The 22,574-nt window shown below is 36.2% G+C and overlaps 1 protein-coding gene across 5 annotated transcripts in view; it reads left to right on the top strand.

Moving 5' to 3' along the window:
* The window catches only part of RAD18 (RAD18 E3 ubiquitin protein ligase), a 120,288-nt gene that overhangs the window by 57,852 nt on the left and 39,862 nt on the right, over window positions 1–22,574 (top strand). For 3 of the 5 annotated variants that reach the window (XM_087708920.1, XM_087708921.1, XM_087708922.1), the window contains exons 10-12: window positions 8,694–8,816; window positions 15,658–15,784; window positions 19,158–19,268. In XM_087708920.1, coding sequence (XP_087565046.1) covers window positions 8,694–8,816; window positions 15,658–15,784; window positions 19,158–19,268 — 361 coding nt within the window. The remainder of the gene's footprint in view (window positions 1–8,693; window positions 8,817–15,657; window positions 15,785–19,157; window positions 19,269–22,574) is intronic. The other 2 variants (XM_087708923.1, XM_087708924.1) reach the window with 1 other exon arrangement.

Raw genomic sequence — 22,574 nt, 5'->3', positions numbered from 1 at the left:
GACATTTTATTGTATCACTTTGCTGGAATATTAACTGGAATATTGACATTATGTACAGTGTGTGTGTGTGTGTGTGTGTGTGTGTGTGTGTGTGTGTGTGTGTGTGTGTGTGTGGAGTGCTATATTTTTGAAATAAAGATTTATAATTCAATATATCACCATATGGGACAGGTCCAGTTTTAATCCTTGGCATATGAAGTTAAAATGTGAATCAGATGATGAAAAATAGCTTTGCCTAAGGAATAGAAATCCTAGTCTAAGCTTTGGTCAGAGTACACAAAATAATTCCTGGATTTTGTAACCTAGTCTGTCTAGTCTGTTGGCAAATCAATGTGTCTTCAAAACCACAAAGAGAAAAGAGAATTTCTGAGTCACATTGTGAACGTAGACTCTGATTTGATTGGGAAGAACGGCTCAATATTCAGAGGAAAACTGTGCTGTTTTCTGAACTGTAATCTAACTTTTGTAGTCAGCACATGTCTCTACCACCACTAAATTGAGGGTGGTCAAACTTTTTCATCCTGGAAATTTTTTTAGCCAAGTGAAGCTTCTGGTGATGTGATTTTATCATACAGAGGTTGGGTTAGGACAGGGGTGGGGAACTACAGTCCCTTTATGACTTGTGGACTTCAATTCCCAGAATTCTTGAGTCAGCATGTAAAAAAGTCATCATAAGTTATAAAGGGGCCCTAGTTCCCTACCTCTGGGTTAGCATATACATTTCAACTCTAATTCCATTGCATTAAAATATCCCAAATAGAAATTGGTCATTCCATTTTGAATTTTTCTGGCATGATTTTAGGATAGTACAGGAGCTGTAGACCATGGGACAATCATTTTCCTTATTAAAAATGTTTTCTTCCATAAGCCAAGAAGTAGGTCTTTCTTCAGATGCTATGACATTCAGGGTTCCCAGAGAGAAAGTTGGGTTCAGCAATGTTTTTTTCTTATTTTAGTAATAACAATACAGCTAGTGCATTTAAAAATTGAAGCATTGAACCATAACCATAAAAAGTGTTCTTTTTATGTATATGCAAGTAAGACATTTTACCAGAATATGTGGTAATTTATTTGTCAGTGTAAATGTGCAGTCTCCAGTGTGGAACTAGATACATTGCATTGAGCCAGAGATTTGTGTGCAATGTTGACAAGAAATGCCAAATTGTACTGGTTTTCCTTAACACAAAGAATATCATAAGGACAAGAGGAAAAAACCAATATTTTGTGATTTTAGCGTGCCTATGTGCATAAGTTCTGGACAGCGCAAAGAAAAGCAAAAATAATTTTGAAATATAATTTGGCTACATAAAAATATACTTTTAATCCTTGCATCTATTTTAATACTTCAGTACTTAGAAATCTAAAAGTGCTAACTTGAGACTTTGCTGAACCAGCCTATATCTAAGTCTTTTAAGTGTCCAGGATGACATCAGACCCTTTGAGGACATAAATGTATCTGTGGTTTATGAAGCAATCATTATTCTTTTAAGCCACTGGACTGATAAGTCCAAAACCAAAGAGACATGGGTAATGTAATTAATAGCAAGGTAGTGACTTGAGAACCAAGAGAAAAAGAAATTCATTGCTCGCTTGAGGTTAACTTGAAAACAAGCTTATTATTAGTTGGAATATATGAGGAGAGGAAGAGACCAAATCTATTGCCCTCAATTCTCTGGAGCTCTCCTCAGTATGTAGTATACTGAGGTAGTAAATACAGTAATAGAGACAGGTGTTTACTCTTCTAGGGTCATTCTCAATATAGCTTGGAGGTCTGTATTTTCTAATACTTTTGTTATTGTTTCCCCAATCACTATCCTTTCACCCTTGTTCTCAAACTGTCTATATTGACAGATAGCCAAAGACTAGAAATGCAAGGGGAATTCCTGATGCTGCTTAACTGTACAGATAAGATTGGTGCACTTGGTCCAGAATGGAGTAGCCCATTTATTAATATGGGCTGTGTATAGATGCTTGTAACATCCCTGCTGAAATCCTACAATGGCTTCCACTTTATTTTATTGCAGGTGATTTAAAATCCTGAACAATTTAGGATGAAGGTAATTGAAGGATTATTTTCTCCCATTGTTCTTCTTTGGAGGCCTTCTTTTATGTGCCAAGTTTTATTTATTTTATATGTAAAGGCCTGAAATAAAGTAATATAAATTATATAATATGCAGAAAAGGAGTAGCTTGCATTAAATTTTTGGGTGTTGTTCCAAAGAAGACCCATCTGATTTCTTAATCAGAAGTTCATTACTGTTTTCCTGTTTTTAATACGTTAGATAATTTTATTTTTCTAAAATACAGTTTTTGTTCCTGCCTGCCTCATGCCTGAAGGATTCTCAGCAGGTTTTAAAAACTACTAAAATATATACAATTCATTTAAAAAATGTAAAAACCTCAACTCAAAGTCCCAAAGCCAGGCATTATGCTCTTTAGAGGAATTTGTTCTATTTTTAGCTGCCATTGGAAGGCAGCAAAGATCAGAAGGTAGCCTGGATCATGGCATGTAACCCAAGGGTACTTAGCACCTTGAAGACAATCCCACCCCCCCAATGTTTTAACTTTTAATTTATTCTATCTTTGTTTCTTTAACTTGCTCCTATTTTACTGGTGTAGTACAGGTAGCCCTTGACTTACAGCACTTCATTTAGTGACCGTTCAAAGTAACAAGGGTACTGAAAAAAAGAGTTTTATGACCATTTTTCACGCTTACAACTTTTGCAGCATGTGCTCACTATTAATATGACGGTTGCTGTGTCCTGGGGTCCTGTGATCACCATTTGTGACTTTCTGACAAGCAAAGTCAATGGGGATGCCAGATTCACTTAACAATCAGGTTATACTAACTTAACAGCTGTGGCCAGAAAGGTTGTAAAATGGAACAAAGCTCACTTAACAGATGTCTCACTTAGCAACAGAAATTTTGGGCTCAGTTGTGGTTGTAAATCGAAGACTATCTGCATATTTTATAGGTTTTCTAATGTTTTTAGCTGAGAATAAGAAGGGCAGTATCTAATTAGGCAGGCAGGCAGGCAGACCTAAGCTCCAGCAAAATGCTCTTCAAGAGGTCTAGAACTGCTATAGAAAAGCAATGCTTCTGAGCCTTGGTCTTCCACACCTCCTCAAAGTGGAGAACCACCAGCTGCTTTTCTCACCATGGGCTTTATAAGTTTAAACTAGCATTTTAAATTCTATAATGAAGCCTATAGGAAAAACACTGGACAGTGTCCAGGCCATTGAATTTTGGACAACTAAAGCACACAAATAGAATATGTTGTAGTAATCCAAACAATCCAAATAAGATGTGATGAGGGATTGAGTCGTCATCATAAAGTCCTGGCTTTCAGACACTGGCTTTCAGACACTCTTCATGCAGGAATTGTGAGTGGAGGACAACCCAAAATTGCAGACCTGTTCCCTCAGGGGTTCATTACCCCAGTGTCACAGTGAGCTTAGACTGAGATAAGGAGACAATGAATAGTCAGTTCCAGAGTTCCTGGAGACAACTGCTGCCTATCTCTGAAGATAAAAAGTCTGAGCCTCTAACCCAGTCTCTGGGTGCCTCTACTCCCAATTTGAAGTCTTGTGACTTTGACTTTGTACTTTAATTGGCTGACAAACCTTCTGCAGTGTTTTGACCTTGCACTTTGCTTGGCCACTCTTCTTCATGAAAGCTTCCTAGATGTGGTTGGTCAGCTTCAAGAGAACTCTTACATTTTGACTTGAGATAACCTCTGTGTTCAAACATATGCATGAAGGATATTTGTGACAGAAAAAGGTCAGTGGGGGAAAATGCTATCAGAACCATTCTTGGTGTGCAAAGGACACACCAATTAGTTGAAACGGTCAACTAATTCACCTTTCTTGGACCTTGCCTTTCTTCGAGGCACGCTTGCTGTACTCTTGAGACTTGTTTTCCTTATTGTGTATGTATGTTTGTATGTTTGTTTGTAGTTTTGTTTTCTTTGCTGCTTGATTGTTTATTTTACAGACCTATCAGTAAAGTTTACAATTAACATCTTTGTTGTTTGTACATACATGGACTGGGTCAGGACACGTGAGTCACTGGGAGACTGTTCAAACACCTCGATGGACAAACAATAATTCTGTGTTGCTAGGATTCAGTTTTAGTCTATTCTCTCCTATCCAGCCTGTAGACACCAGCCAGGCCCAAGACACAGATATATATTAAACATACTGATGTTACTGACCCTTGAATTGATACATGATCTTTTCTAGTCCCTTTATGTAGAAGATTGACTCTTATGGTACCCCACACAAGGGAGCAACCACCAAGCTGAGGTCTCCTGTCCTACTGCCACTTATTGGAACTTACATTGTGGAAGGAATGGAAGCACTGCAAAATACTATCTCTACTCCACAATACTTGAAATCAGTACAGAATACTATTGAAGGCTGCTGAGAAGTCTAAAAGGATCAGGACAGGTACACTACACTATATAGAGCCCAACAAAAAGCATCCTCTTGCTCAGACAAAGCTGTCTCCATCCAATGTCCAAACTTAATTGACACGTATCCAAATAATCTGCTTCATCTAGATCACTTTGTAGTTGATTCCTCAACATCCTCTCTTGGAAAAAGGTTGGAGACTGGACAGTAGTAATATAACATCCAGAGGTCCTGGAAGGGCTTAAGGGAAAAAAAATGCACTACAATCTCCCTTAAAGCTGCCAGCAACACCCTCCCTCAAGGAGTTATTAACAGCCTGCTAGATTGGGAATCACTTGAATTACTTGAAATTCCAGGTTCCACAAAGAAAACAGGAAGGGAAAAGATCCAGGCCATAAGTGGCAGAAGACATTCTAGAAAGCATCTAGATCCTTACCACAAAGAATCCAGGCTTGATGGAATCTGAGCAACTTTATGATATAATGCTGTATTAATTGACCACAGGGGTCAGGGGAAAGGTCTTATAATTAGCTTATTTCAGCTTGCTGATGGAATAAGAGAGAAGAATTAAGGACATATTTGTAGGAATTAGTTACAAATGCAAATTGATCATTAAACTCCTGAAGCTGTCTAGAAGTCTGTGGAACACAGACATATATTAATACATTTTGTATGGATGATGGTTAATCTGATAGTATTCTCAGATAACCTTTTTATTTAGCAGAATTGTCTGTTGCTTTTTTCTGTTGTTGAATAGTCACAGGAAAGAAACCCTACACAACCTTTTCTAATTTGATGTAATGGAATGTGTGAATGACCTTGGGCGAGAAGAGAAAGATATGCTGCTTAGGGGACAATTGGACAGGAGCGAGATGAACCCGCAGTCACTTAATGAACAGAGAAAGGATTTCAAAAAGCCTGGCCCCAATTGATCAGACAATTAAAAATAGTGGTAGGAAGTTTGTGTCTTGAGACTTGCAAATACCTCTTCCTTGTTGTTTAATACCTATTTATTGTGTTTTGGTGAGATTTTAAAAAAATAGATACTAGAAGGGATAAACTGCTTATCTATTTTTAAAAACCATTTCAAAAGGAGATAGGAAAACCCAAAGACAAGGAACATTATTTTTACAGGACACAAGAAGAAAATTACATGCAGTAACTACTTCACTAATGGAGATGATAGATAATTGCTAAGAATATTTTGAATCACCAAAGCCCCAGAAATTATTCACATAAAACTATTTTAATAATTTCCCTTTATTTTCCTTCATTCATCTGTGAAACGATATATTTCTTCTATTGTGCATGAAATAGTAGATATATTTATATTTTAAAACCATATCTCCCTTTAGTAATATCCTACTTTTGACAAGATATTTATGGCTCATAAAGTGTTTTTGGTGACAAGCAGTTAAAGATTTAGATTTGTGCCTTGAAATGTTAAAGGGAAACAAGATGGATATGCTATTTCAATAAAGAAATATCATTGATATACAGATAGTCCTCAATTTACAATCCTAATAGCAATAGCACTTAGACTTACAGTACATACCACTTTACAGTGCTTTACAATGCTTTACAGCCTCTCTAAATTGATTAGCATATTGTCCTCAACAATCTGGGTCCTCATTTTATCTACCTTGGAAGGATGGAAGGCTGAGTCAACTTTGAGCCTGGTGGGATTTGAACTGCCAAATGGAGCCTGCCTATTTCAGTCACACATTGTGATAGTCGTTAAGAGACATTCCCATTTGATTACTTAGCATAATGATTCACCCCTCCTGCTGCTCTCATAAGTATAGTTGTTAAGCCATCCAGAGGGTGCCTCAGGTGGGGGAAAGTCCTGGGAGGCCCAGTGCACACCCAGGTCAACTTACCCCAAGCCTCCCCTATTCCTGAAGACAATTCATGCTCCACTCCCCCCATGTCTCCACTGACCTTGGTTTCCCACCTTCTGTGTCTCAACCCTCCTCCTCACTCTCCATCACTGATTGATACTTAACTTCTGTAGATCTCTTTCTGGAACCTCTGGAGCTTATGTTGGGGAAAGAGAGCAAGCCATTCCGTCCCTCAGCATCCCTGTGGCCTCTCCCGGAATGGCACCACACAACCTAGGGATGCTGTGGGCTGGAGCAGCTTACACTCATTTCCCAAAGTCATCTCCAGAGTTTCCAGAAGGAGATCTGTTGTAAAAGATGAAGACTGATCAGAGAGGTGATGAAGGTGTGGGGCCCAGCAGGCTGGGAAGAAGGGCCAGGGCCTGTGGGAACCTGGGGAGGGGGGTGGGTGGGATGGGAAAGAGGTATGTGGGAGGCTGCTGAAGAACTTCTGCAGTCTCTCTTAAAAGTAGGCAGATTGCCAAGTGCCTGAGTTCATTCACTGTGGGAGTGCTGCAGTGGCCATAAATTCGCAACTGGTGGAGGTCTGTTGTAGCTTTGAATAATCGATAAGCTACTAATTGTAAATTGAGGATTACCTATATGGAATATATGGATTAAACAGCTTGGAAGATGTCTTAGTATATACATTATTTTTTTACAGCAGTCTTGTAATTTATTACTTAGTGCACAGCCCAGAAAGCTTTCAGAACTATCTGAATGATAAATTATCTACTCTATAAAAACAAAAATAACCCTCTTTTTAAATCTTAAAATAGCAAAGAAAAATGGTAGAGCCAGATATATTTCTAGATCATGGTGGAAATTTTTCTTTCCTCCTTCATGTTTTTTTCTTTGATACTAAATATTTGAAAAGGATAATTATTTTCTGTCTTATGTTTCAAAAAATATTGTTCAAGAAATGTGTAGCAGAAGAACCACTGCAGGACTAAAAACAAGAATGTTTAAAAATGCATTAAATGCATTTGCATGGAAATTTGCTTTCCTCTGAAATTTGATCTGGTTTAAGATAATTCCTTAGAGATAAAACTGCAAAGGCTGGATGCTACACCTCAAAATTCTTCTCATCTATTAATGCCCATAACTTGAAATAGTTCAATATTCTGTTCTGAAGCCATAAAGTGCAACAACTTTGTCAAATAGGATCTGCCTTTTCAGTGCTTAGAAGACGACCTGTTATTTGAGTGAAAAATGGTGAGATTTGAAAAATATAAGGCTGACAAATCAAATTAGTTCCTCTGGTCTAGAAATATTCCTACACAATTCTGTCAATCCTTCTATAACTGTCTACCTCTCTTATAGGATTGTTGTACATATATATGAAGAAAGTAATCCAATCCAATTTTATTTCAGTGCACATAATTTTGCATTTAAACTGGTAATGCCAGATTTCCCCCCCCCCCCCCCAATCCTGGTTATATATCAGACTCTTCAAAGCAATTGTCTCATTGGTGATTTGTGTTTTTAGAACTAGACTCCTGACAGAATTGTACAAGATGCATGTTGAATGATTTGATGAAACATATTTTATTAAGGCTTTCTTTCTTGCATTCTTGCATTTTTTTTCATCCTGGCTATGTATCACAGCTTTGTATTCAAAGCAATTTATAGTCTTTGTATTTTTAGAACTAGATTCCTGACAGAACTGTACAAGATGCATATTGAATGGTTTGATGTAACATATTTTATTAAGACATGCTTTCTTGTCTTGTTGCCTTCTTAGACTTAAAACATAATAGCATCAATGCATTATGCAATTAATACATTTTAATTACCATGCAAACAGGAGGAATAGTTCTACTAATTGACAGTGAGTGAAAATGTGGCCAGTCTAGGAGGTAAATGAAATTGAAACAACATGAAAAGACATACTTATTGGAGAAAGTTGTGGATGATAACAATGTTTGCCAGAAGTCTGACAAAATAGAATTATACATAGAACCTTACAATACCATAATAAGCAAAGTTTGGCTGAGCAACATGTTTCTTGTTCAATGTGTGTTCAATTTTCATCAGTTCTGGTGGTCTGGTACATCTTTCTCTATGTTCAGAACAGAGCATACAGTATTTCTATTTCTTTATACTATTCTAGCAATAATTCCTACTAAAATTACTGGCCAAATAAACATATTTTAACCGTCCCAGTTTAACCATGTTAACCATTTGTGGTACATCAAAAAGAAAGGATAAGTACTATTTGTTTACAACAATAGCAAAATATATTTTGCCTAACATTTCCTTTATTTTATTTTAAAGCTGTGTTTAAATTACTTCAGTTTCAATGAAAATATGTCAAAAATTTAAATAAAATCAGTAATTTGTTATACATTTATTCACATGGTAAGGATCTTCTTTACACATTTCTTTTAAATTTTTCAGGAAAGAAACACAAAGCTGAATTTCAGCTTTTAATTGACCAAATGAAAAAACGAAAGAAAAATGCAAGCAAAGAACAGATAAAGGAAGAAAAACCGGAGCAGAAAGAAGCAACTACTGAAAGTGGTATTCAGTGCTAATTATGATTAATATAATTTCATTAATTAAACAAAAAGAAAACATATTAATTTCCTTAAGAGTTGATTTAGTGAACTTCTAAAACACCTGTCCAATTTTATTTTGTAGATTTCTAGCTTGAGAAGGTAGAATTGCATCTAATGGAAATATGCTTGTGAATTGTTTGTTCCCTACCTAGTTTACTAAAATTGGAAAAGAATCTTAACATTTGTTTTAATAAGGTTTTTAAAGTCATAAAGATACACAGCTTGTATAGTTATTTTACATTATATTCTGTATCAAAGAAATATCACAAAAAGGGAAATTGTATTGTGGAGCCCTTGGTGCTCTCTGAGCTTGGTTGTTTGCTTGGAGACATTTCATTACCCAACTAGGTAACATCATCAGTGATAATGATTAGTACTGATCATTTTACCTAGTAAAATAATGAAATATTTGCAAGCAATAAGCTCAGAAGGCACTGTGGACTTCACAGTCCAGCCCTGAACTACATATGTTCTCAATTGTGTATCATGAAAATAGAAACAATTTTTGGCTCCTGCATTTCTAATTCCTAATGTTGCTGTTATTTTTTCTTATGGTCTGAATTTTTGCTACCCAGCTGATTTCAACTTATGACTTTTCCTATACAGTTGTGGAGATTTGTTTATATGGAATGGCTGAGATACTCATATTGTAATGGATGAAATACACACATTTTAAAAGATCTTCAGATAACATTTTTTTTTGCTCTTACATCTCTGATCTTTGTTGCTGGTATTGTCTATAGAGTTCGTTTCCTCAGCTGATATGGACCTATATTTTTTACAACTGTGAATTGCAGATGAATGCAAACTTTGTTTCATTAATATAACATTGTTTTCCATAACTTTGTCACTTTCATCCTTTTCTTCCCAATTGGAAATAATGCGTAATTTTTTTAAAAAGAGTGATATCAGACTTTAAAAAAAACCTTTAAATTTAAGTGGTCTAGATCCTACCAATAATGTTTATAGTGCATATTTTCCCCTCCCCTTAAAATTTCATTAATAAAATTCCTGCTTCCCTTTTTTAAACAAAAAAAAAAATAAGATTCAGACAATTCTCAGCTTGATCTTCCATGTGGATGGGGATCTGCCTCACCCAGGGATGTTTGTCATTATGGGACACTGAATATAGATTAATGAAAAAATAAATACATTTCAACAACTGTAGAATCCAGCTGCAGCATAACAAAATTGACAGAAGTGATGGGAATAACTTTCTGAATGCACTCTATTTCTTATTATAAGGAACATGTTGATATGGGGCATGAGTTGGGCAGAACAATAGTTGGATGAAAAAGGATGTGAATGAAATGATTTAGAGCAAGATACATAGTTATAAAGCAAGAATTATAAATTTGTTTAATGTTTTGATATAAACTAATACATTTAGAAGTGAATCAGAATTCAGTCATTTCTCAGTTTTTATACTTATCTGGATTTTTAAAAAAATCCTTTGAGTTTAAAAAGTGGTATAAAAAAGTGCATACAACAGTTGTATATTAAGGAACATTGCATGCAAAATTTACATGTTTATAAAAATTCTTGTTAAAAATTCCACTTCCAAATATTGTTTCAAAGCAATCCCAAATTGTTTTGGAAGTTAGCAAAAGGGCTAAATAAGGAGCTTCCCAGGAACTAAGCAGAATTGAAATAGAATCTTATTTTCTTAATTTCCAAGGGGAACAAATGATGAAAAGGAAATTATAAATGCTTTGAGAATTTTGAAAAATAGTAAAACCACAGATATAAATGATGGAACTGAAAAATGTGGATATGATTTGTACAAGTGACTGTGTAATTCAATCAATGTGTATATTAAGAAACCATCTGCGTCTGACAGTTGACAGCAATGAATACGGGAATCCATTGGGAATAATTTACCAACCATATCTGGGAAGTGTTTGGGCAAAATTCTGATCCAAAGGATACAAGAAATTACTATAAGCAAATTTTGGAAAATGCAATGCCGTTTAATTTTTCTTGGAATTAAAGATCATGTTGCTCCTCAGTAGATCACTGAGAAATTTGGAGAGGTCTTATGATAAAGTGAATAGGTTTGAAGTATGGAATATTTTGTATAAACCTGGAATTGCAGATTAGTTGCTCCTTGTAAGAAAGATATACCATGGAACTAAAGCATGTGTGACAGTAAATAGAATGCTATATGAATATTCAATAGTGAGCCAGGAGTAAGAAAGGATATGCAAATACTTAGCTTTTTAAAGTATTCATGGATAAATGTATAAGAAATATTGGTCATGTTATTAAGAACACGGATGTGTAGGTCCTTTTATATGCTGACAATTTCATTGCTGAAAACTTGAATGATTTGAAGCCTTTGTTAGATTATTAGATTTGTTAGATGTATTGAAGAATATATAATGTAGCATGTAATGAACAGTATTAGATTCATTAAGTGTAATGGTAAGTAAGGATGTGAAAAGAAAATTATCAAACACCAAAGTGACAGAAAACAGTGAGTGAAGTCATACACTTGGAACAGTAAGCAAGAACGTCATTTTGAGTATCTTAATAGAATGTTTACTAAAGATGCGAAATGAATGGAAAACATTTAATAGATGCAAATGTTGGTAGAAAGATAACGAGTAATATGACACTTCCAAAAATGTTCCAAAAATGTCTACGTTCAGTTTATTAAATGAAATAAGAGTTGAATGTATCAGAAGAAACATAACACTAAGTTGATTACAACGGGAGTATCAGAATAACAGAGTTGAAGGGACTTTGGGGGTCTTCTAATCCAACTCCCTGCCCAAGCAGATGACCATATATCATTTCAGAAAAATAGTTGTCCAATCTCTTCTTAAAACCTCCAGTGATGGAGCACTCACAACTTCTGAAAGCAAGCTGTTCTACTGATTACCGTATATACTCGAGTATAGGCCGACCCGAATATAAGCCGAGGCACCTAATTTTACCACAAAAAAACTGGAAAAGTTATTGACTCGAGTATAAGCCTAGGGTATAATTTCTTTATCTAACTTTTAAAAAACAGTGTGCAAATCAAACGAGATTTTCGTAACCTGCGAAGCACCAAGTTGTATTATGTTGTTACAAATTCGCAGCTACCCCATTCTTTCCGATAGGGAACTGCATTTCCCAAGATGCCTCAGCCGGGTGGCAGCAGCCCCAGAAGCAAGTGGAAGTTCTCTGCGCGACTGAAACGGAGGCTGTGGCAGGAGAGCGAGGCGGCGGCGTGCCATTTCACCTCGCGCAGAGAACTTCTACTCAGTCCCGGGGCTTCTGTGTTTCACTGACTCGAGTATAAGCCGAGGCGGCTTTTTTCAGCCCAAAAAGTGGGCTGAAAAACTTGGCTTATACTTGAGCATATTCGGTAATTGTTCTCACTGTCCAGAAATTTCTCCTTATGTTTAGGTTGAATAGAATAGAATAACAGAGTTGGAAGGGACCTTGGAGGTTTTCTAATCCAACCCCCTGCTTAGGCAGGAAACCCTACACCACTTCAGATAAATGGTTGTTCCAGTCTCTTCTTAAAAACTTCCAGTGTTGGAGCATTCAGAACTTCTGGAGGCAAGTTGTTCCATTGTTCAGTCCAATTGTTCAGTCCAACAATTCCAATTGTTCAGTCAGGAAATTTTTCCTCAGTTCTAAGTTGCTTCTCTCCATGATTCGGTTCCACCCATTGCTTCTTGTTCTACCCTCAGGTGCTATGGAGAATAGTTTGACTCCCTCTTTTTTGTGGCAACCTCTGAGATATTGGAACACTGCTATCATGTCACCCCCTAGCCCTTCTTTTCATTAAACTAGAGATACCCAGTTCCTGCAACCGTTCTTCATATGTTTTAGCCTCCAGTCCCTTGATCATCTTTGTTGCTCTTCTCTGCACTCTTTCTAGAGGCTCCATATTTTTTTTACATTGTGGCGACCAAAACTGAATGCAGTTGGTTCTCTCCTTGATTAGTTTCTGTTCATTGCTTCTTGTTCTGTCTTCAGGTGCTTTGAAAAATAGGTTGAGCCCCTTCTTCTTTGTGGGACTCCCTAAATAGATTACTTAAGTGTGTGTGGTAAAAGAGAACAAATATGGTCAAGAATCAATGGGCGTGAATTGATTAAATACATAAGTGAGTGATCAGTATGAGAAATATGAGAGAAGTGGTTTGGCCATACAGGGCTAATAAATGAAGATAAATTTCATGAAGGAAAATTGGCTGACAGGAAGATGAATACTGGGAAAGTCAGTTAAATGGAGTTGCTGAGATCCTTCAAAAGAGACAAAAATAAAGTCTAGAGAATGAGAGCCAGTTGATATATAAATGAAGTAGAAGCAAGGATGGTTAGCAAGGAAATGATGGATGAGGAGATAATAATGAATTATGTTGGTATAAATTAGATTTACTAAGATTTCCTTTCCCCCCCTTATCTCCTGTGTCAGATTTCTTTTGCTTAATATTGTTTTTCCAAACTTCACATATTATTCCTTGCAGTGAAAAGGAATGGCATGCCTGTGTGAGTGTATTGTATTTAAAGTCCCAATTTTTTAAAAATAATTATTTTTATTTATAGACAGATTTATTTTTTATACTTCTATGGAAAACTTCTTATTTTGCACTTTCATCTTGGCAGTCACTTCATTCTAAATTCCAATTCTGTTCAAGTGAACAAGTTTGCTTTTTTGGCCTGTCACTGAATCTTGACGTTCTTTTTTAAGTAAATCTCTCACGAATAAAAAATAAACAGAAATACCAAGTTGTTTTTTTGAACCTTGCTATTGACATCTTATGCAGCCCTTGAAGCCCTCAAAATCTAAAAGGCTTCCAGGAATAAAACGAATTGCTTTTAGTTTATCTAGTAATAGTATTCTTCCTTTGTATGGACAGAAATCCTATCGGGTGGAAGGATATCAAACTTACAGTGTGCAATCCTTTTGCAATCCATAACACTGAAAGACTGATCAACACTTCTAGGTAAAATCATAAAATCATAGCAAAACATGGTTTTCAAGGTGAGAAAAAAAATCCAAAGTGAGAAAAAAATCCAAGATTGCTCTAGTGCAGGGGTGTCAAACTCAAGGCCCGGGAGCCAGATCCAGCTTAGATCTGGCCCGCGGGACTGCCCTGGAAACAGTGAAGGATTGCCCTGAGGTGCCTCCCCCAGCAAAAACGGAGCTTGGGAGGTCTATGTTTGGCCCTCCTGAGCTCTGTTTTCACTGGCGGAGGGTTGCAGGAAGCTATCACAGCTGAAAATGAGCTCGGAGGATTGCGGGCAGCACTCCCAAGTTCCATTTTCACTGGCAGAGGATTTCAGGAGGCTGTGGCAGCCGAAAACAGAGCTTGGGAGCCCATTTTTGCGGGCAGAGTGCTTGGGCCACCATAGATGCTCTTGATACGAGTGACATCTAGCTGGCCACTCTGGCCACGCCTATCTCGCCCCCCCCCCAAAGTTCAAACACAACCCTGATGAGGCCCTCAATGAAATTGTGCTTGACATCCCTGCTCTAGTGTGACATGCACTCCCAGGTTTAGCTTATGGTTACTCACACTATCAGCCCGGGGAAATAGCCACACTCAAATCACTTTCAGCCAAACCTATATATACTCTTTCTCATACGCATACACTTGTTCACACTTACCCTTGCCCTTCTGGCAGGCACTAGCCAGAAGAATGGAAGTTGGCAAGACTAGATCCAAAAGTGTGGGTGGGTTTTAGGAGGCATTTTATGCCTCCAAATCCTTGATTTGTTAATTCTCAAAACTGGCAGCTACTCTTGCTTTGTTCATTTTCAAGTCTGGTAGCTTTTAATGGGATTAGGAGAGAGGTTTCACTGTGCTCAGGCCCAATTTCTTTGGTCTGCTACAGGTGATATTTTTTCTTTGTTTATTTAATAACTTCATTCCTTCTTTTCTACTCTCTCTAAGAGGTAGACACAGACACTAGAGAGCTATTTGTCCAGAATGATATAGTGTCTCTTGCTTGTGCAGGGGGTTGGACTAGAAGTTTTCCAAGGTCTTGTCTAACCCTATATTTTATGTTCATATACATAACAGTTTCTTCTGTTCATGTAACTACCCTTTTGTAGTCAAATTTACACTATGCTATTTTATTTACTTATATACACATACATCAGGGGTGTCAAACTGGCGGCCTGTGGGCTGGATGCGTCATGCGCAGGCCACACCCACCCCAGCGCCGCGAGTAGGAAAAACGTCACAAAATATCACATAACCGCAACGTGACACAGCCAGTTTGACACCCGTGACCTACATGAATATGTGTGTGTATGTGAGTTTATGTCTGTGTAACTGTATCTTATTTGGTTTTTATTAAAAAGCTAAGGTTACTTTATTAAAAAGTGCTGTGTTTATTTATGATTTGAAAAGCTTCATAAGAGTAAGATGTCTATGCTCAGTGACTCTCTGAAGGGAGAAGAGCAGCTTCTTCCTCCAGGTTTGCTAATCTCTGTGTGAAATGTGGGAAAAAGTTTTTTTGCTTACATACTCATTCATTTCTCTTGCAGTTTATTCCTTTTCTTCCAATATCAGAAAGTCATTCTATCATTTGAAGTCTAGATTTGTATAATATGGCTTTTTTTTAAAAAAAAAAAAGTTAAATCCACTGAAACATTCTACAAGGTTTAGCAATAAGTACTGTAGTTTTAAAGGATGCATTTTCAAACTTTTATGCAATATAGAAACTAGTAGGCCTTATGTTCTTATCTGAACATTTCAATTATATACTAAGGAAATAGTTATTTTGAAATAAGTGTCAATTGAAACATAGCCTCACCAATTTGCTTATGGTTTTATCTGTAATCTTTCTGCTAGGAGAAAAATTAAGGGTTCAAGAGCAAAGTGATCTGGCCTCTGTCAGCAATCAGTCTCCCGAAGCTGCAGCCTGCGAAGAAAATCTCTCTCTTTTTGCTGCCTGTCACTCTCCTGCATCTTCAAACAGGTGTGTATATGTGTGTATGTATGCAGTGTTTGTCATTAAAGAGGTGACCCCGAATGTAAGTAGAGTGTTGAATGGAAGAATGTTTGAATACAGTTGAAATTACTCTGTACCTGACAACAGTTACCTAAAACTGCAATATGTAGCATTTCCCTTAACTGCACATTTTATTTCTGGGATGTGAAATTATAGTCTAATATGCAATTGCATTTTCTGATACATTGAAATGTGTAGCCCTGGGACACTCACCGGATGCATATGGTGAGCAGTGTTTTCCTATTTCTTCCTTTTTGATGTAGCCCATCTATCCAGTTAATTTCCATTTCCGCTTTTTGTTGCCTACTTCTCCACTCTCTTATTTCAGAGTTTTTGGTGTTTTGCAGATTTATTATTGCATATCAGGTATATATTGCAGCATACATACTGTAGCTATGTATTACAGGATTCTTTGCTTTTTTTCTCTCATTTATTTTCTGTCTAGCTGCATTCTGTATTTGGTATTCAGATACTGTTTTCCAAGACCCATATTTAGTTGTCCTTTAGGAAAACAGAAATAGCCTTGATTTCTCAAATTTATGGGTCTCCTTTCTATAGAGCAGTAAATTTAAAAGCATTAATCTTTATATATTATTGTGAATGTACAATGTTACCAACTTGTAGTCAAGTCTCAAAAGATCCTTAGAAATTTGGGAAATGTTATTCCTTGCAGCTCAGCAAAATCTGTTGCAACTACCAGTTGTCCAGGTAGAGTTTTCAGACAATCTGGAGATGCAAGGAATTGTATAGACTTTTTATTTACCACACAAGCCCTTCTTACTCTATGTCATGCTTATAGAGATAGAGAAAAATGCTTCAGATTGCATCAAGCCATTGGTTCATGTATTTCTTTGTTGTTTGCATGGATTGGCTGCAGTTCTGAGAGGGTTTTGATAAGTATTTTTCCATGTCTGGAAAACTCCTTTGCTTCCATACCTTAAACACTATCATTAACTATGGCCTTTCCTTTGGAAGCCTCTTAATGAAAAATGCCAGAAAGACAGTAGTATTGGTGAACTATGCATATTATTTCATTCATTCATGCTTCATGTTTGCCTTGCCATGTTTGTGGTTAAGAAAAAAGAATTAAGCAGATAGGCATATGAAAATGCAAAGGATATAAAGAAATTTGGAGAGGGAAATTGGCAATGTCAGCAACAGTTTGAGAAAACACTTTTTGAAAATGTAAATGTTTAGCTTACTTAAGGAACAGATGTTTTCCATTGTTATTGCATCTCTGGCTAGAAGAATGCTAGTTCAATGCATTGCAGCCAAATAATTGAACAGCATCATTACATTATGTACATTTTATCTGCAACTAGGATAAAAGATGCACACTTCATTTTTGTATCTGAATATCAAATTATGGATTAGATTACTACAGACAGCTTTGTCTTATTGTGTTTCATGGCCAAAAGAAAATGTTCCAAACAATTTTTTCTACATTAATGTCTTAGCAAGTTTGAATATTATATAAAATAATATTTGATTATGTAAAATATAAAACTGATTATTTAATCAGTTGGCAGATAAATAGGTATATGTAATGAAGACATTTATCTGATTAGAATGAGACAAATGCAACTATTATTCATGCTGATATAATATGCCAGAATTGATTGTTTCAGTAATTTAGGGATATGTATGTGTGTGTGTGTGTGTGTGTGTATACATACATACACACACATATATATACATACACACACACACACACACACACACACATATATATATATATATATACGTATATACATATACACACACATACAGAAACACACACACATATACATATACACATACGTATCTACATATATATATGTATATCTAGTTGTATGTATTACAACTAGATTGGAATGGATAGATTCACTGTCTGTCCCTTCTTTTAAATGTCACTTGGTGGAAGTTATTAAATGGGTCTTTTTGTAGTTGCTCCTACTCTGTGGAACAGACCATCCTCAAGATACAGGGGACCCTACCTTTCTTGCCTTCTGGAAGGCCATTAAGACATGACTTCCCTCACCAATTGGATCAGTGAAAGGGAGCCCAGTATTTGTGGTTCTGAGATAGCATTGCAGTACTGCATGGAAGTATGAATTTTTTTAAATTTTCTAAATTCATTTTTGGTCTATTTGTTGTTAGCTGTCCAGACTTAATTAATTTGACATGGGCATCCATACAAATATTTTAAATACATACATAAATAAATGTGTACTTTGGTAGCAGATGAAAATTGTAATTAAGAGGACAAAGGTTCTTCAAGGTCCAAATATCATAAATTTGATCCATTTTAGAATCTGAGCACATGAGAACCTTATTCATTCACCAATCTATTCATTCAGCAACTGTTAAAAAGTTTCAATGATGGTGGATGAGTGATAGTCATGATCAGTCGTCAAAGGTCTGGCTGTTGCTATGCCCTCACAGTCACATCATTGCCATTTGCAACCTTCCCTCCTGACTCTGCAAGCAAAGTCAATGGGGAAGCAACCAGAGAAGGATGCAAGTCGCTTTGATAAATCCACCATCCTGGCCTCCCTGTGTTCACACATGGCCTGTGCTGTTTCTCCCAATTTTTTCACACAAACACCATGGCACTCTCCTACCCATGCATCCCCTGTGCTTCTTACCTGGAAATCCATCTCTTTCCCATTTACCCATATATCTCAGGGTTATGTACCAACTAGGGCTGCCAGGATTGCTGTTGCTAAACAATATGTCATGTGATGTCACATTTTACAACATCATCACCTAGCAACAGCAATAGCACTTAGCCTTATATACCGCTTCACAGTGCTTTTACAGCCTTCTCTAAGCGGTTTATAGAGTCAGTATACCGCCCCCAACAATCTGGCTCCTCATTTTACCCACCTCGGAAGGATGAAAGGTTGAGTCAACCTTGAGCCTGGTGAGATTCAATCTGCCAAATTTCAGGTGGCCAGCAGTCAGTAGAAGTAGCCTTCACTACTGTCTTCTTAACCACTATGCCACCGCGGCTCTTAATAGCAATCCTGGTCCAATTATCATCAGAACTGGAAAATTATTTTTACTAAATTAACATTTTTTTAAAAATAAACAGTACATTGGCTATGCATATTTTGTGTCACCAGCATGCTAGACCTATTAATTGTAGGCATGTGGCATACTCAAAGTCGTTACTGCTAACATTTCTTTCTTTGTAACCTATGTAGCCTATTAGTGGAATGACAGAGTTTAGATTACAGATAGTCCTCATCTTATTATGATAATTGGAAATGAAATCTTAGTTGTTAAGCAAGACATCCACATGACCACTTCGTTCAAAAACTGCAAACGAAGCTCTCTGTGTTGTGGTTGTTAACAGAGTGAAAGGACAGGCAGGCAGCAACCCTCCATGTGTGAAAGAGAACTCCTGCACCAGGCAGCTGGAACCAAACATGGATCCCAAATATCCAAGCCCCATTCCTGCAACCCAGTGAGTATCCTCCCCACTCCTCCTGCATGGAGCAAAGGGAAAATCCTTCAACAGGTGGCAAGAACTTCCAGCCTTCCCTGCCAGCTTCCCCATTGAGTTTTTGGGAAAGCTTGCAGAGAATTGCACTTGACAACCCATCATAAGAGGGAAGAAGCACTCAGATCACAACCATGTATCTAGAGGGGCAGCACAGTGTTTTATATACTCTTTCTGAGACTGTTGTAACTTTGAATTGTCGTTAATCATTGATTTAACAATGGTTGTAAGTCAAGGACTACCTGTACCCCATTTTAGTTCACTGATAAAGTACTTAAGGGAAATGCACTGCCAACCTCCTCTAGCGTCTGCTATGTCGTTGCCTTGAGAATAGTCTCAATATTCTAAGAAAAATCTTATTCTAAGTTTTAAAAAAAACTTTCCTACATTGTTAAATAAAGCAATTTTCATATCAAATCAACTCCTTCAATTCTTTTATAAGACTTAGTTTTTGATTTCTGATCACTGCCATTCTTCAAATTTCTTCTGCTTTTGCCAAAAAAAAACAATATAGTTTCATCCATCTGGTCGTCAGAAGTTGACTCAAAGAAGTATTTATGTTTACTGATAATTGTGGCATATATAAATTTAGGTGCTAGTGTAAAATCTAATAATTCGTGGCTTTCTTTTTTTCGTTGCAATCCTTGCATCCCACAAGGCAGTTCTATCAATGAAATAATCGTTAATAGAATAATAATGGTTTGGACTCAAACGTTTTAATGCCAAGAATAAACATATTGACGTTAGTTAATATAAACCGTGCTGACTTTAGTGGACTTGTTCTGTATGTAAATAAATAAAATGTTGAACCCTCGCCATGTATTTATTTAAGTTTTGTATTAAAATTAAGATCTTCTTTTGAACCAAATAAGCGATAGTAGAAATATTCAAATGAAAGAGGTCTATATCTTCATGCATATAAATATAAAGTGATTGTTTCCAACATTAATTAATGTACAAATTGATTCTAATTTTATAGAAAATAGAAAATGATTTTATTATCAAATTATTCAGCAATTTTTAATTATTAGATCTGTAGTTTATAAATACAGATTGTTTATTAAAACAAATAAAATAACAAAATTCACTCTTCACAGCAAATATTACTGCTTGTTCCAGCTGTCTCTTTCAAGTAAAAACTTTTCTTGTGCCCTGTACTGACAAATCATATTATGAAGTGTTAGGGTACTGGTGAAGCAAACAAGAAGGAACATCTGTTTCAAATCCTTTATGGATTGCTTTCCAATTTTCAAAGTTATTTTCAGGCTCCCTAAGTGCGATTCTGTCAGTTAATTTGACCAATAGCAAAAATAATCATCCTGACAGTAAAATAAATGTTAGTAGTGGTGGACGAGGAAAAATATCAATCAACTGTCATGTTAATATGTTCAAATACAAACTTTATAAATCTTAATCTGTTTATTATTTATGCAATTTTTCATAGTATAATAAAGCTTTATAGTAAAATATCTATATCTATATCTATATCTATATCTATATCTATATCTATCTATCTATCTATCTATCTATCTATCTATCTATCTATCTATCTATCTATCTATCTATCTATCTATATATATATATATATATATAATGTTAGATTGTGATATGGGTTTACGGCACTCCTTCCAATATGAAACCAGAAAAGTACCAGCACATGGGGATGTTCTGAAGCTTTGTCTGCAATTCCTTAAAAACTATTTTGTTGGGATTTTTCCCTCCTGGAATCGTGTAGGTGTCCATAACTGCAGTGTGGTTTTGAGAAAAGGCCTATTTGTTTTAAGGAGCTGTAGAAAAATGCTACAGGAATGCTTCTGTGTGTTCCAAAGCACGTTTTTGCTTTTAACTCTCAAGATATTTCTTGGCGTAATAAACTACTGAATACTTTCTCCACTTTACTCTTGGTATTTGACAGCATGATATAATTTTTCTTAATTAAAAAAATCAAAGTCTTTTACAGGAAAAATGATCTCATTGAGCAGAAAGTATTTTTTTTTTCTCAGAAGACCAAAGCTAGGGATAAACAGTTTTGGAAGCTGTGGGTAGTGCATACATTTTCGTAAATATATAAATGAAATAGTTAAAATTTTCTGATTTGAAATGCATCTCTACAAGGGTTACTTTACAAATGATTCTGAGATGGACTCTCTTCTGATGGGGTCGGAGGTGATCAGTGAGAAAGATCCACGTGGAGAGAAAACAATGTGAAATATCTACTTGATGGTTGTCATTGAGAACATGACCATCTCATGAATGACTGGTTCAGGTAGTCCTTGTTTAGGGATCACAATTGGGATTGGCCTCTTGATCATTTAGCAAAATGGTTGCTTATTGAAATTAAGTGTGCTTGTGATCTATCTTCAACTTTCCTTTGCTTTATAGACCTGTAAAGGTTGTACATGCAAGAATTGGTCACAAAATTACTTTTTCTCACAATCATAACTGTGAATGATCACTAAACAAGGCAGTTACTAAAAGAAGATTACCTGTATTGCAATTTGATGTCTTTTACATTCTTAAACACTTAGTAGCTCTTGTCTGGTTTCAAAAGAAGCTAAAGATGAAACTTCGTATTTGCATGGAGTTTAAAAGGAAATCATACTGGGAAATCAATGATGAAAACTACCTATGTTCTAGAAGAAAGCAATGATAAACTTGTATATATTCCAAGAAAGCTGCAGGTAAAGGCATGAAGATACTTTAATATACTTGAGCGTATAGTGATTTAGCATGATTTCACCCACACATGGTGTTTTGATTTCAAAATGTTTGAATAGGGCCTAAGTTGACCCTTCCAGTTTGTGTGCCCAGTTATTCTTGTCAAATGTTTGTGGTTACCTAGTTGTGAGGGTTGAAGAAGAGGAATGGCTTCGCGTCAGCTGTAAAACAGTTTTTAGAAGCTGGAGATACATTATATTGGCAAATGCTTAAAGTTTTAGCAACTTAAGTCATCCAGTCTTATATATGTAATGAAAACATCCAGGGAATAAATGAAGAAAAGGGATCAGATTTGAAAGCTTACATTTACCCCTTGTTAATCTTCTATCTTCTTCTTTATGTATTATTATTTTATTTTTTATTATTCTTTTTATTAAAAAAAGACTGTATGTATGTAGTTATGTTTCCTCATAACTCTGGAGTGCCTGGAGCAATTTCAACCAAACTTGATGTACAGATGACTTACCCTCTGGAAACAAATACTGGGGGGAGGGACACCCCTAACCCCCCCTGGGGTGTAAGTTCTGTTAAGATACAACCTGTTGTGCCTTA

This window comes from Thamnophis sirtalis, unplaced genomic scaffold, assembly GCF_051295495.1.
Source record: "Thamnophis sirtalis isolate CommonGarterSnake01/CBP01778 unplaced genomic scaffold, rThaSir2_p1.2 scaffold_3, whole genome shotgun sequence".
NCBI lineage: Eukaryota > Metazoa > Chordata > Lepidosauria > Squamata > Natricidae > Thamnophis > Thamnophis sirtalis.
Note: the sequence above shows the minus strand (reverse complement) of the source record. Positions and strands in the feature narration are given on the sequence as shown.